Source organism: Epinephelus fuscoguttatus, linkage group LG18, assembly GCF_011397635.1.
Source record: "Epinephelus fuscoguttatus linkage group LG18, E.fuscoguttatus.final_Chr_v1".
In the NCBI taxonomy this organism is placed as follows: Eukaryota; Metazoa; Chordata; class Actinopteri; order Perciformes; family Serranidae; genus Epinephelus; species Epinephelus fuscoguttatus.
The window spans coordinates 30,961,724-30,977,798 of NC_064769.1; the positions used below are offsets into that span (position 1 = coordinate 30,961,724).

The 16,075-nt window shown below is 42.5% G+C and overlaps 1 protein-coding gene across 2 annotated transcripts in view; it reads right to left on the reverse strand.

Moving 5' to 3' along the window:
• The window catches only part of rxraa (retinoid X receptor, alpha a), a 125,082-nt gene that overhangs the window by 11,503 nt on the left and 97,504 nt on the right, over positions 1 to 16,075 (reverse strand). The window contains exons 6-8 of one of the 2 annotated variants that reach the window (XM_049603511.1): positions 9,810 to 9,994; positions 2,811 to 2,940; positions 669 to 801 (exon numbers count right to left, since the gene is read on the reverse strand). In XM_049603511.1, the coding sequence (XP_049459468.1) occupies positions 669 to 801; positions 2,811 to 2,940; positions 9,810 to 9,994 (448 nt within the window). The remainder of the gene's footprint in view (positions 1 to 668; positions 802 to 2,810; positions 2,941 to 9,809; positions 9,995 to 16,075) is intronic. The other variant, XM_049603512.1, reaches the window with a different exon arrangement.

Consider the following 16,075-nt stretch of genomic DNA (forward strand, 5'->3'; position numbering starts at 1 on the left):
CTTAAGCCGATGCTACTTGAAATCACAGTGCAAGTCATGCTGCTGGAAGACTTTTTTACAACCTGGCAAGTGTAAAGTGGTTACTAATGGCTTATTACTGACTGATAAAATATTAATTAAAATATTAATTTCATTTCCAAAGACATTATTTCTAGGGGTGTATAAGTTTACAATGGTTAACGAATGATTTATTAAGGCTTTATAGATCAGTAATAAGGCATTAATAACTTAAACTTATGCTACTCAGAAACTACTTATTATCAATGGCTTGTTATTGATTGGTAAAACATTTAAGAGTGATTTATTAACATTAACAAAGCATCATTTACAATTGCAGAAGTATGCCCAAAATGTTACCACGTTTAAAACACTCACACAAAGGTGTGCTTAAGGTTTTAATAGTTAACAGATGATTTATTATTGCTTAACAGATCAGTAATAAGCCATTAATAAACTCATATAACCCAAAGTTATGCTGCCAGCATTTTTTCACAAGTTGTTGCTATTCATGGCTTATTACTGACCTATAAAAAATTAGAAATGGTTTATTAACCACTAATAAAGCCATTTGTTACAATTTATAAGCCACTTGTTAAAAAAATGTTTTTAATATTATTTAAAGGGGTAGCCGTAGGTTGCAGAGAGTTTAATAATATGCTAATACCAACCTGTCAAAGATGGCTCCCACTCCGGCACTATGGGCGCTGTTGCGGTGGACGTGCAGCCCCGTCGCCAACAGGATACCGTCTTTAATCGCTATCGAGCGGTGCGAAAATGATGCAATGAGGAGTTCATTCCAACCTGCGGCAGAGACGGGAAGAAGGATCGAGGGAAAGTATGAGGAAAAAAAAAAACAAAAAACAGGCAAATCCCAGTACAAAAGTTCACACAGCATTCAAGCAAAATGAAACTGACAACAAAGGGGGGGGGGGGGTTCCAATGAATCAATTAAGCTGCGCAGTAAAAGCGTGCAGCTTTCTCAGACACAGGCATCAGGTTATTACGAAGACATTTGAATCATGCGTTCTGAAGAGACAAGCGTGTAAAAGGGATGAACTGCGCCTGCCATCATAATAAAGACAACAGGCTTGATGTGCCAAAGCAGGGGCTTGACACGGGGAGCACTGAAGACACAAGACGCTGCCTTTTGAGTGACAGGGCTCCTTTAACTGTTCTGCCTGGCAACACTCGCCTCTTCTCCCCCAGAGTTGGGTATGAGAGGAGCCGGGATGCTTTTATCTGTGATACAGCAGAACTAAAGCGGTTATTTATAGAAAACCTGAGAGCCGAGAAGAGACGAGCTCTCCAGAATAATGTCTCTCTCTGCTCGGCTGAAGTCTCTCCATCATTGTATGTGCGAAGGATAAGGAGTGATGGGAGTTTTTTTTTTTTTTCAAGGATGGGTGTGTAATAGCGTTTTCTTTCCCTCAAGGTGGATTTTGAATATAATGGTGTAATTTGGAGCGACAGGCAGGCAACAAGGGCCATGTGTTGAAAGAACCCAAAAGACTTTCGCGCATGTGATGTTAGTGAATGTAAGAGAGGTGACAGATGATTCACTCTGTGTTTTACTGTGGCTTTCTCTGTGATCCCGCGCGGTTAGCTTGCTTTTGCACATACAGGAGATACACACAATGAGCTGTAATGACCTTGGAGGGTCTTACTCGTTTCCAGTCACATGACCAAGACAGTTAATTACGGTTATGGCCAGAGCAGTTTATTTAAGTTCTGTCTCGCTTAGATTCTTCTACCTAGATACAGATAGAGAGCCAGCACCAGCATCTGTTATGCAGTGTGTTTCCTTATAGAGGGTTTCTTAACATGTTTCTGGGTTCATCTGCCTATAGTTGAACATCGTATCTACTGTTGTTCAGGATCATACGAATTACAAACCTCTTATTTTAAGATAAAACAATGGTTATTAAGCTAGCACTCAACAGCATGGTTCTGGTTAGCAGGCTGTTAAAGTCTTATGGAAGCTGTTGCTGCTGAATGTTAATAAAACATGACACTATGGCACATATGACACTGTTTAAAGGACTCATTCAGATCTCTTTAAGTCAGGTTGTATGAGTTACATGTCCATAATCAGTGTATGACCTACAACAGATGTCAGTAAGCACGGCCACAGTTTGGAGAAGCAGACAGGTGTACTGAAATGGAAGCTAAGCAATGCACTGTTGTGGATGGGGTCTGCAACACAACGTATTGTAGCCATCCAAAAAAGTCCCACCTAAAGAAATCAATATCAGTATAAGTGTACGCTATGTTTAGAGTATTTTCAATGCTTTACCTTAATGTCAGACAGTGATTTCCAACCGGAAAATTAAGCCGTTATGTTGTTCTCTTCAAAACCAGACTCCATTGATAAAAACAGTAATTTAGCATAGCTGAACACAGGAACTGCTCGTCCACTGCTGCCTCCATCAGTTAAGTTCTTTGTGTTACTGTGTGACGTCAGTGTTTAAAAGGGTTCTTTCAGATTCACCAAAGTCACACAAAAACACAAAATAAGAGATCGAGGCAGACCAGCAGCTCCTGTGTTCAGCAAGCTAAAATGACTGTTTTTGTCAATGGAGTCTGGTGGCTTTGACAAGAGCGTAGATGGGGAACTGAGGCTGTTAAAGCTTCTCTGTCAGTAAAGCAGTGAAAATATTCTAAACATTTAGTGGTCTCCAGCCTGCTTCTCCAAACTCAGGGCGCCCGTATGGACATCTACTCTATGTAATATCCTCGCTATGGATAAGTTCCCTTATACAACCCCACTTCAAAAGATCTGAAGTATCCCTATAAGCCCCTCATTGACAGACCTGCTCGTAGGAGGATGACCTGGTCGTCCAGTGGCAGCTCCGAGAAGTGGGGGATCCTCTTGGCCCACTCCACCAGGGTAAAGAGCTGTTTGTCAGCCGCCTGACAGATATTTGTCACTGGGTCGTTAGGCTGCAGGAAAGCAGAGAGGGACAAACACACTGGAAGTTAGTAATTCAGGTAATGCACGAGTTAAAAAAAGGTGTCATGTTTTTGTTTCAGCCTGTGTCTCTCCTTTGGCTGAGAGCCGGGTGTCAGGTTGAGCCACCTATCAACACACACATATCACACTTACATGAGTACTATGCTATGAGTAATATCCTCTAAAGAGGAGCAAGTAGGAAGACAAAACAAACAGTGATTCTGTCCCAGCTTGTGGAGGAAATACCCGCAGAGAGCTGCTGGTGCAAAAAAAGGAAGAAAAAAAAAAAATGACTTTCACCAAGTAGGCTTTTTCTACGGGGACCTTTTAGCCGACACACAAATCAGCCCTCAGACAGCTAGTTGAGCTCAAGAGGCCCCTCATGACACTCCACTGACACTTCACAACATAACAAGCGCTTAGGAGCTCAAATGTGACTTAGTTATCAGGCTGGGCAGGCCTTGAGAAAACTCAGCAAATGATTATGTGTAGTGATTATTTGTATTTGTACACTGTAAAATGTAAAATGATGAGTGTGTGACTTCTCTCCAGGCCGCATGCCTGAAACAAATGTTTTCAATTTGAAGTTGTTAATACATTTTCAAAAGATTAATTGCTATTTAACGTTTCTGAGTGGGAAGAAAAATCACGATTCTAATGAATGATAAAAACAAGCAGTTCTCGGTAGTGGTAGTGGCTAATGGACGTCTCTGTACATTGTCCATTTAGTGCCCAAAATAGGAATACTGACTGGGTCCCACATGAAATTAAAGGTGAACCAAGGAGAAAGCTCCAATCCTTCATTGATTTCACTAAATTAGATATATTTCAGCCTTAAAGAGAGATGAGCATAAAAGCCGGAAGAAAGACCGGAGAAGGATCTTTCACGGACATATCTGTTATTTTAATGCACTTTATGTAAGTCATAGTGCGTATGCTTTTAGTAACCCTCTCTTCACTTGGGATGCTAAATAGTGTCAGGTGTAATCTCAGCTGTGATGAATGTCGTACATTTACTGTTGCTGCGAGAGCAAGTAAAATGACTTGAATTGCACAACAATCTACCTCTTTACAAAATCGGTTACGCTCGATGAAAAGACTTCCTGTTCCTCTTGAATCAATTCAACACACATTTACAATTGAACAAGGCTGCAGATAAGATTTACTACATCAATTATGGTCTTGTAAAACATTTCTCTACACCAGGAATTCAGGTGCTTAACATTGAATTAGTGTGTCTATTCATAATGTTTATTTTCTTGTTGGATTTTAAGAACGTCTATAGAACACTGATGTCATCCTAGGAGAGCTGGCTCTACGTTCGCTTTGTCCGTTATGTTAGTTACCTTGCTGAACATGTATAAAGATGATTATTTCTGCGTGCAATTTAAGTGCCGGTCCAGAGACAAGGACTGCTCGTCCTTAACTGTCCTGATACATCAGATTGGGAGACATTTTTCTTTGACCAACAGGGAATTCATGAGCAGTAGTGGAATACTAATACCACACACATACAGTGTGACTACTTCCCCAAAATGTAAATCCATCTGGGGAGAGAAAGGAAAAAAAAATCCGAAACAATACTTTAATTCTCTGACGAGTAATTTACCATCATCCCAGGAGCACATACCCTTGATATGTACAGTACGTGTGTGTAAACAAAGGCTTTGTGCACACAGTTTTGTGCATAATTTAAAATCAAGTAAACATCCTGAAATTCTAAGTATCCCTGTGTGAACTCGCACTCCCGACAAAAACAGTCAGCAACTTCTCCCCAACTTCCTTCTACCAAATCCCACCGATCGATGCTAAAAGCTCGGAGGATCCCGACATCAACTGCAGCTCTCAGGAGAAGATTAGTTCAAGATGAAGAAGAAAACATCCCTCCACTCACACTCTCCTTTTCTAACACGCGGGCCAAAGACTATCCCTCCCTCTCCTCCACGTTCTCTCCCCACGGTGTGAAACTCACACTGACTGTACAGTATCACAGATATGAAAAACTTAAACCAGACACAAAGCCTACACTGTTTTGAAAACTAAAAGTCGTCTTTTTTTTCTTTAGGGGGAGAAAGAAAACAGGCATCTTATGAATATTTCAGCATCTGATCTCCGTGGGAGACGTGGACGGCGCGGCTCAGCGCGACAGTTTTTCGTGAGCTGCGCTTCCCCTTAAAAACACCTAAACAGATTCAGCTAATTCATTCCAAAGAAGCAGCTCCAGCCAAAACAAAGAGCAACAAAAAGGGGCTTCAGTGTGCGCCACGGTCCAGCCACCCCTCCTCGTACAAATACAAGTCCCAGGGTTCTCGTTAAACATGGCAAGCCTCATGAATGTTGTATGGCTATCTTAGCCGTGTTTACACTGACCTGGTTTCTTTGCCCATGTCTGTGGAGATGACAGGGGAGAGGAGCTTACACTTTCCTGCAACAATCCTCTGGCATCACATTACTGTACTTACTGTTCAAGTCACAGAACAGCATTTAGGATGTGATCAGGCCACAATGGAGGAGCCCGCTGTGACCTGCGAGGGAATACCATTAACCTCCATGTTTAAGTACAAAAGTGCACCTGGGAATATCTCACGGTTCGACTGTTCGAGCTGCTTCCTCTTCTTGTACTGTGGAGATCACAGCTCTGAGAAGGAGGCAAATACACTTGGACAAAAACTGAACTTGAGACAGAAAACAAGCGAAGATATTCTACGTTACTGGATGTTAGCCGCTGGATATTAGCGGATTTTTTAAATGCTTGCCACAAATCAAAAGACAAAAACAAACAAACAAACAAAAACACAAAACAATATTGTCTTCATTTTCAGCAAATCAAAGGGTTTATAGCCACACATGCTTCCCCCGCCATGGTCGATCATTCCGGCATCTTAGAGAAATGCCAGGCTTGCATACTGTCCTATGAAATTTTCATCACTTGAGGAGGGGAGACGAAAGATTTGCCTTTCAATTTTTCATTATTCAGCTTGAACCAGACTATACTAGCGTGACAACAGAGGGAAACTTGGGTACTCATACAGATCAGTATGAAAATGAATTACTCAAGTGTCCCACTTTTTTTAGATTGAAAAAAGAAACTGTCCTCACATGCTGGAGCGGGGATGAATCATCAGCTAATTATCATCTAAATAACAGCAACACTTCCTGCCTTAAGCTCAGGAAAAGATAAGAAACTAAACCTTTATATAAATTAACACATAGGCGGTGGAACAGTCATCTAGAAATAATGCAAAGACAGGAAGATAGAAGGGAGAATTACATAGAATAGAGGTAAAGAAACCCCCCTGGGATTAGTGAACGATAGCGTCTTCTCCTCTCCCCCTCCTCCTTAGGAAAAGCCCTCTCCCCGTCTGACTGAAGGCACATTACTAACGCCTGTTTAACTCCTGTTCTAGGTCACCATGAGATAAACACACTTTATTCAGGTTTGCCAGACCCCGGCCATTAGACAGTGGCGGTGGCCTATTGACGGTGTATGCTCATGACCTGGGCCCTGTGATTAATTATAGCACGGGGCAGTGGTTCTCAATGGAGACCTCACAAGGGGGGAAGGACTCAGAGAGAAGGGGAGTCCTTGTGGTCAGGACAGCCTGAATGCTGATACTCTGCCAACATCCTGGGCTCCACTCTGGTTAAAAGGTTAGTTTAAAGTAATGCTTTCTTGCTCACTCTTAGTGGCATCTAGCAACATTTTACTTGCCTGGGTTTTAGATACAGTGAAACCAAAATTTTCCACACTTTTCTCAGTTTGGAATACCCAGTCCCCTGTGCGCTGCTGTTCTTAGCCCTTTTTTCACAGAGGTCACACTAAAGGGCCGCTACGAAGTCTGTTCTTCATCCCACCTTTGGATTTTTACTCAGGACCAAACAATGGTGGCATCATGTCGCTCCAGTGTGAGGGGCGTGACATGTAACACAACAGCGTTGGCCACTAGTGTGACATATAAGATACATATTGGCGACACTTTCTAAACAATAACAAAGACATTAACGTGGCAATACAAGTCTTCTACAGTTCCTGTTATATGGTGACTGATCTCGTCCTCTGCTTCAAAGGTAAGGAGTTCCCGGACCTCACTAATTTGAGGACATTTTCAGCTACTGTTCTTCTTCTTTGAGTTAGCTGCTAACTGCAACACCCGTGCTGCCTATGATCCTGTCCTGCAGACTGTCCCTTTTATACAGTCGTCAATGTGGCACTGTTAGTACCTCCAATGCCGCCTTAAAGGCAAGACGACTCTGTCCCCATGTTCCGCGATTGTACCATTGTGCCACCCACATTTGGAATGCCCAATCCCCTGCACACTGCTGTCCTTGTCACTGCTAACTTTGCTGTTTTACTATGATTGTCACTTCGAGATGTACAGTATCTATCAATGTTTTACTTGCCCAGGTTTTAAATACAGTAAGTATGTAAAATTAAAATCATTGGGATTCCCCAGTCCCAATGGTGAACTGCTGTCCTTGTCACTGCTACCTCTGTTGTTGGACTGTGAAAGTCACTCCTATTGGTGTCTAGCAATGTTTGAATTGCCCAGATTCTAGATACAGTGAGTTCCTTAAATTTTGTCCATTCATCCCCCCCCCAACCACACACTTTTCTCTAGTTGGAATGTCAAATCCCTTGTGCACTGCTGTCCTTGTCACCGCTAACTCAGCTGCTGGATTGTGCATTGCTGCAGACAGCCATGTGCTGCATGACACTTGGCATCGCTTGCCATTTGTTTCCACCTGCCAGTGATGAAAATCAGCCCGAGGCCATAACCAAGGACAAAAACCCTCACCGGCTTCCCAACATGGCCAACAATGGAGGCGAACAGATTCATTTTTTTGTGGCACTCAAAGCACTCAAAATACGAGATTTGAAAAACTCAAATCTTCATTCCTTTCGGCTCTATTGTGCTGGGATGACAGCCAAAGTTTCAGAAGCTAATATCTCAAAACCTCAGTGCACAAAACCCAATTATCTGCACTGCTAGATGCAAGACCTCTCTGTGTAAGTAAAAAAATACTCTGAATTTGGTTAACAGACCCTTTAAATATACAAAAACTGTTAAATGTTTCGTACTCTGTGTGTAAAACATTAACAAATTCTGTTACAAATTAAGTTATGTTTTGTACTGTAATTACAACTTGAACAGAGTCAGGAATTTGATCATGATATAATCCTGATGTGATTCCACTTAATGATATAAAATTCTCCTCCCTGTATAGCCAGATATCAGTGCTGTTTTCATCTCTTCTGTAGTCTTTTAGAAAACCTCCTCTACTTGGTGTCAGGCAGGCAGCAGGCATCAAGGGACCCACCATGGCTGAGCCCAAACACACTCAGTGCATTAGTGTGTCTGAGCTGCCAGCCGCTCCCCCGTGACTCCCCACTCCTTCTCCCTCTCCCTAATGTCAACGCTCATCTCCTACGTTTCCATCTGGCCCCCCAAAATAGCTCCCATTTACTCACATAACAGCCCTCACATTTCTACCTTTTACTTCATAAGACATTTCCCTCCCCTGAAGCAGATGAATCCCAGAAGAAGCCCTCGCCCTCCCCCTCTCCCTCCTTCCCTCCCTCATTCAGTCTCACCCTCCGTCCCCTCCTTCCCCACTGCCTGCTTTGGTAGGCTGCTGCACAGCTCCTCTGTTTCTCATGTTCCAGCAGAATTCCTGAGGAAGCTGAGGCTTTGTGGGATGCTTTCAGGAACTGTCTGCCTGTTGCATTATTCATCACTGTTAGTCTCCTCTGTGTCAAAGACAGCCCACCGTGCCCAGCTGATACTGAGGGGATAGATGAGGAAACTCACAGCTGAGTGAAGGAGCTGAACAGGTAAACCCGTCACCTCCAAAGGGACTCAAAGAGGGAGGACAAACAGTAATCACACCCATCTTTAACAGCAGGCAGCGCAGTGTTGATAAACCTCCTCGCTGTCAGCCTTCGACTCCACAACACAAACATTCAAAAGCTTTATAAAATGTTTTTTTTTTACTGGAAAAAAAAAAAGAAATGCTTTTCAAACAGTATGTCTGTCAATTCAAATCTGCGTGACAATTCTAACTGGATGAGGACTATATTTACACATAAAAATGACAAATATGTATGCACCAAGATTTTAAAATGCAGACCAATTTTAAAGTGTGCTGTTTCTCGACTCTGCAATTTAATGTAAAAATGAGATATAAGAGCTACATGCAGCTGAAAAAAATGTGGACAATGGTGGGACAGCTCCAGGGGGATTTTGGAAAGCAGAAAATAAAGTATAAGCCATAAGGCATAAATCTGAAAAACATTTAACTTTCCCTTTTGGAAGTTTTACTGGCAGTAGCGTTGAGCAGAGTTACAGCTTGATTGTCTTGTATCATTACGTAAAAGTGATAAATAATGCATTAAGTTCTTCCATACTAACTGCAAAAACACTGTCTTCTCCTATATCAATAATAATGCAAAATAAGGTGTTCTGGAAATAACGAACATGTGATCAATGTGAGCCTGTTATTCTTCCCATCGGGACACCTCAAAGTCTTCTACTGTGCCTGTATAATGGCTACTGTGACGCTGTTTTCAAACTGTCATCCATTTTTTACTGTTCATTTGCAGTCCAGTTTTAGGGGTACAGATGGTGAGATAGAGAATAGAAACCATTTTACCCCAAAAGCAGGAATAAATATGAGAGAAAACATGCTCCCCACCAGCCCCGAGGTTAAATATAAACACATTACCCCTTGCGTGTGTGTGTGTGTGTGTGTGTGTGTGTGTGTGCCCGTGGGCATGACCATGTACACAAAGTGATGACTTGTTGCAGGATGACACAGTGTGTGAGTGTTTGCAAAGGAATGTATAAAAATACCAGCTCACCGAGTTGGATGGCACACCAAGGTTGGTCTCGATGTAGGTCTCGGTTTTGGGTTCCACCGCCTGCTCGGCCTCAAGAATCTTCTCCACGGGCATGTCCTCGTTGGCGCAGCTGGTGGACTCCACCTCGTTCTCATTTCTGTCCTTGGCTCGCTGGCGCTCCTCCTGAACGGCTGCATGTAACAAAACTGGTTCCGGTCACTACTGCTGTTTTTTGTTTTGTTTTTTTATGTGTTGCATGTGTTCAAGAGCACATCTATGTTCATAGAAAGACTCAAGATTACAAGCTAACATAATTTGGATTACTAGCAAGACTTTAGTTTAGGGTTTTATGTGAAATGACTCATTACAGTACACGTCAAGTGGTTATTTAACATGAATTTTAATATGAAATAGATGTGTGGGGTTTTTTAAGCACATATGCCTTGCACTGATTGTCACCTTTATGCCAGTATCGGACCCAACAATGTCAAATAAGTCTCTTTGTAGACATTGCTAATGGTATTAAAAGTCTGGGAATAACAAAATATGTTGATGGCTCATCCTGCATTTGGGGGCGTATCATTTCTAGTCCAAAGAAAAGCTTTCTCAAATTGTTGTGTACCTCTCCCAATACCATAAATTCTGCCAATTACCGACCGGCATACAGTCGGTACAAGCTAGCTCGAAGTTGTGGCTTGTTGTCGTCTTTTTGGTTGTGCTAACCAACCATGGCTGATAACGCCATCCAAACCAACAATGGCAGAACAGCATCATTACAGAAGCACTGTTGCTGTGTTTCAATTCAACCACCTCTATATTTGCATGTAACGTCAGATTGGCTACAACATTTTTATTGGCTAATGTGACAAGTCCCTCCCTACTTTGCTGTTTTACAGGAAACATATAAATTTGCTCGCACGTAAAACTGCATCAGTCAATGGTTTTTATATTGACAACAAATCAAATGATAATTATGAACGTTTTCATTTGTACACAGAGAATTATTACCTAGTTCTTGGGTTCTTTTAGCTTCTTTGAGCCAATTGTTTTGGTTTTATGAAAATGTTAGCAATTAGCTGATAACAAAAAGTGGAAAACGTCAAGAGTTGGTGGAGACCAAAGAAGAGCTAAAAGAAGAGTGAATATTGGACTCACATTGATCAGGATGTGAGTAATCTCTCAAGACAGATTCTGCAATTTACACTGTAGATCTGTCAGCAGCCCTGTGTGAAAGACGACTAGAGAGGGGGGGAGGGCAGGGCTTTGAGTATGAACATGCTGCGTTTTAGCCAATCACAATGGAGGGGGCGGGGCCGAGACATGCAGGTGTCCCCAGGAAATGTGTGTCTACAGAAACAGCAAGCTCCGCGTCCATAGCGACCGGTCCACCCAAAACGCCGTCTCATCAATGTGAAAAAAAATATCTTTTTCCAGCGGATGTCTTAGTTACAACATGATTGAGCTAACTGGAGTAGTTTCATGTCGTATCCAACAACGTGAGGCTTTTAACAGATGACGTCCTGATGTTAGCTTTGCTAACTGTCCCTATCAGCTGCAGCCACTGCTGCTTTCTAGACATCGTGATTTCCCAACACAAAACTGCTTTGCTAGCTCAATCATGTTGTAACTAAGATATCTGCTGGAAAAAATATTTTATTCACGGACCGTTTATTGAGTTATTACCTTATTTTTATACAGTCTATGGTTATTACAGACACCGCTAACGGCTAACGGTTAGCCCAGCTAATCTACAATAACCATGTTAATTACAAAACACACAGAAATATTAACGTTTGTTCAGTCATTGTGTTTATAGACTTAACAAACATCAGATTAGTCTACATGGTGATATAGTGACGTGAAAAATGTGATATATAGCCTAGCTAAACTCTGCTGGTTTTCTACCCAAAGTATTTGTAAACAATACGGCGATTCCCTGGGGGCACCGCCGGAAGTGAAGGGCATGAGCAATCGCCGAGGCCCCTGCACTTCCGTTAGTTGAAAAACCGATTTTTTTACCGATGGATTTCCAGATTGGGATGTGAGTAGTATGTGTTTTTAATCTTGTTTTTAGTCACGTCTGCCACCTAGTTTTTAAAACTTTTAATTCAAGTTCATTTAAATGGGTTCAATACCAATTCTTAGCCACTATAATGGACTGCAACATCCTGATTGTAACAAGTCATTTTGCCTATCACTGGTTAAAAGACAAAAATATGCTAATCTGCCGATGTGGTGAGGTCATTCCAACCGTTTCTATGATCAAGCGTTCTTGTTTCTAGTGCATCAGTCTGCTTTACTTGTTTGAGATACTGAACATTCTCATGCAAGGGAAACTGCACTGGGAACCACACTGGTGGATTATTTTTTTAATTATGCTGGATGAATATGAGACGAAATGACAGATTTTTTTTGTCTTGCAACAAAGCTGTAGACGCATAGGGAACAGCTTTCAACACTGAATCGTCCCTTTGATTAAATGCTTGAATTCTTGCCGATTTTGAGAAAACAAATCATCCATACTCTGCTTCACATCAGTAGAACACTGAATACATAGTTGTCCCTTGTTTGTATCGACGCACACAAACTTGTATACAATATATGTGCGCAGGCTTGGGTGAGCAATTGCTTGCATGTGTCAAGTCTGCGTGTTTGAGTGCCTGACACAGTCATTGTGTATCTGTATGCCACTGAATAGTGCATGACCCTGTATGTATTATGCCAGTAAACATATCCAAGAGAGTTCAATCATCAATAATTGCTTCGACAGTACGGAAGGAATATATTTACGACCTTAGACCTACATTATGCACAACGCAGTAGCGTGGAAATGTTCAAGGACTTCTCACAGCTTCCTTATCAAAGCGATGTGTTTTTAATGTAGTGCTCGATGACAAATAGCCAGCTGCTTTTATACACAAATCATTCATAGACACATAAATAATGTATGGTCTGTCACTCCGTCTCTGCGCCATGCGTGGTGGCCAGAACAGCTTAAATAAAAAAGCCTGAACACAAATCAATGAAGACTCTGTCTTGTAGATTTTTTTTTTTCCATGTCGTGTGTAAAAACTGGTCGAAGCAAAAACCGAGTTGATTCTGTCATCTGATTGGCTTGGCAAGGAGACACAGGAAATGGTTTGTGTGCTGAGCAGACACCGAGGCTCACTGTGGCCGAGGCAAGAGAAACCGCAACTCCACCCTCAAGTAAAGGATGGAAAAGATGCGTGTGTGTGTGTGTGTGTGTGTGTTGTCTTTTCAAAAGGCTATAATTTACTTAATTCAAGACACCACAGAAAAAAGTGCTGTGGCTTTTTATAAGTTTATCCTCCACACAAGGATTAATAAAAAGTTTTGGATATAAAGCGCTGAATGATAAAGCACTTTTGGAAATTCAATGTCAGCATGCAAGCTTGCATACACACCTGGAGAGCTCTCCTGCCTCACACACACACACACACACACACACACACATATCACACACACTGGGTTTGCAGGATGATCTGTCTTCTTATGTTTCCTCTACTCTGGTTTCTATTCCAAGTCCTGAATCAGAGAGGCCGTGGTCTTGCAGGGGGGGTGAAGGGAAGCAAGGGTTGTTAAAGGAGGACTGGGAAAGGGGCCCCATTTTAGAGGAACTGCTGTCTGGCAGTGGAGGTCAGCCCAAGGGTAGAATACTTGTGTTGGAGTCAGGGAGAGGTGAGGAGGGCTGAAATCATGTTAGCTTTATTCTCCCCCACCACCACCACCACCGCCCCTCCTCCTCTCCTCTCCTGACTGGGAGAGCATAAATTCATTTAATCCTGTTTTTCTGTGGATTCGCTTAGCCTTTTGGGCTACTGCTGCCTTGTTCTCTAACCACAGCCCTCGGGGTGCAGGGGGGAGGCTTAGGCAGCACTGAGAGTGAGGCGAAAGGCAGTAAATGATAATATCCTTGAAAGGAGTAAAGAGCCTAACAATGATATAAATAAAAGCAAGAAGTAGGGGAGGGGAGGCCAAGTAAAGGTCAAGACAAATTGGCCTTGGACAGAATAGCCTCCTTGATCAAAAAAAAAAAAAAAAAAAAAAAAAAAGGCATTCTTCTTCACCTTTAAACAGTGACATCCAACACACACACACACCTAGTTTACACCTGCTATACTCCTCAGCTTCCCTGGCTACGCTGTACATCTCAGTATAATCTACACACTCTATATCTGTATTCTGTAACTGTGGTGACCATAACGATGAGAGGCAGTGATTGATTTGGTCAATGTGTGAAAGAGTGCTTAACAGCAATGGTGAGAGCACTAATATTTCCAACACCCTCATGAAGTGTTAAAATTCACACCTCACTGTCAGTTTTTTTTACCCCCCCCCCCCCCCCCCCCCTCCCCGCAGCACAGCCCGACTCTTCCTGGTCTCTTCGGCTCTATAATCTTCCCTCAAAGGTGCTTTACTGTACTGCCCCACAATCACAGGAGGTATTTGCCAACTCTGTGTTTACACGTCAGGGTCACCCTCAAAGAGCGGGGAGCGCGATGAATGGAGCGCAGAGCAATTACAACCTTTTGCAACAATGCCGGTACTTAAGAGCCAGTCCTGTTTATTGAGTATGAAGAGGATGCAATGAATCACGCTATCCATTAACAGGCAACGTCTGTGTGAAAAGGCTTCAGTCTTCATATATATATATATATATATATATATATAAACATTGTGCCCTGTTTCCATGACGATACATGGTTAAGGCTGTGATGAGCAAAAAGTGTTCTTTTTCCTTTCACATGCGTCTTTTAGTATTTGCACTCACAGCTGTTCCACTGCATTAGTAGTTTTCACGGGCTGAAGAGCTGTAGTCAATTTGCAGTTCATTCTCTGTGATTCTAACCTGACGCTGTTCAAATGTACTTCAGTACATGTGTTATTACGCCACGACATTCAGCGCTGATTCACACCATCTTCAGTTTAGTGTGTAGCTGCTCTGAATGGTTATGTTCCAATCAGCACAAAACTAGGCCTACGTGTCACATTTTATGAGGCTAATAGCTCAGCAGCCACGCACACGTGATACAGTTATATCACAATAATTTTTTTGTGTATTTCGTGGTCTTTATGTAAGTTTTAAACCAGGAAGTATTCACATCTGAGTCAACAACAGTGTAAATTCAGTGACAGTGGTAACTCAGTTAAGTCAAGTCAGTTTAAAGATTCTGCACTAAAGGGGCATTTCATTTTTTTGTTTTGCTTTCTCGTATGCTATTTATCACTATAGACTGTTTTGGTGCAAGTTGTTGAGTGTTGGAGATATCGGTCATAGAGATGTCTGCCTTCGCTCCAATATAATGGCACCAAATGGCACTCAGTTTGTGGTGCTCAAAGTGCCAGGGAGGGAAAAATTAATTTGAGAATCTCAGCAGCAATGTCTCTTTCCAGAAATCATGTCCCGGTTACTCAAGATAATCCACAGACCTTGTTGTGACCTTGCTATTTTCTGTCTACCAAGCTACTACCACTAACCATATCACTGTGCAGAAGGAATGGTGCATCTACTCATGGACAAGAGGCTCGTGCTTGTGACAGTGAGAGATATAGACCTTAATGGCATCCTCCTCCACTGTAACAGAAGCTAGCTGAATAGTGCTGGGTGAGGGCATGAACACGACTGCATCATGGCTGCCATGCGTGATCTGCGTTCGTTTGATGCGTTGGCCGCACATCTCAACATGAGGTACCGTGAGGTGTGCGCGAGATGCAATAATGACATGACTGCTAGAGGCGCTTGTGCGAATAAACACAGTGACCATGAGATCAGCCCAGACAGAGTCGCTGTCGGAGCAATGGCGGAAACTTTTGAAGAGAGGCTGACAGACCTGGTGTGGAACTACCCGCATCTCTCTGATGTTTCCACCCCGTCACAATCAAGGGCATCCATTTTTGTTTACCGCCATGCACCACCCGATATCCGGGTTATATTTTTGTTGTCTGCCCCAAGTGGAGACCGCCACGTTTTGGCTGCATAGTGCTGCAGCAAGTATATACACAGACACGGTGCACTGTGTACGCGTACTTTCGTTCAAGTGGCAAGTCTATTACGGCCCTAAGCCAGCAGTGGATACATGCTACCTTCTGCATGGTGATACAGTTGGTGGCTGTAGTTTGTTATAAAGAAACCCGTGCCTACATGAAACTGCTCATACCTAGGTCTGTGGATTATCTGAGTAACCAGGTCATGATTTTAAGAAAGAGACACTGCTGTTAGGTCTTTCAAATGTATTTTTTGGGCACTTCAAGCACCACAAGCTGAG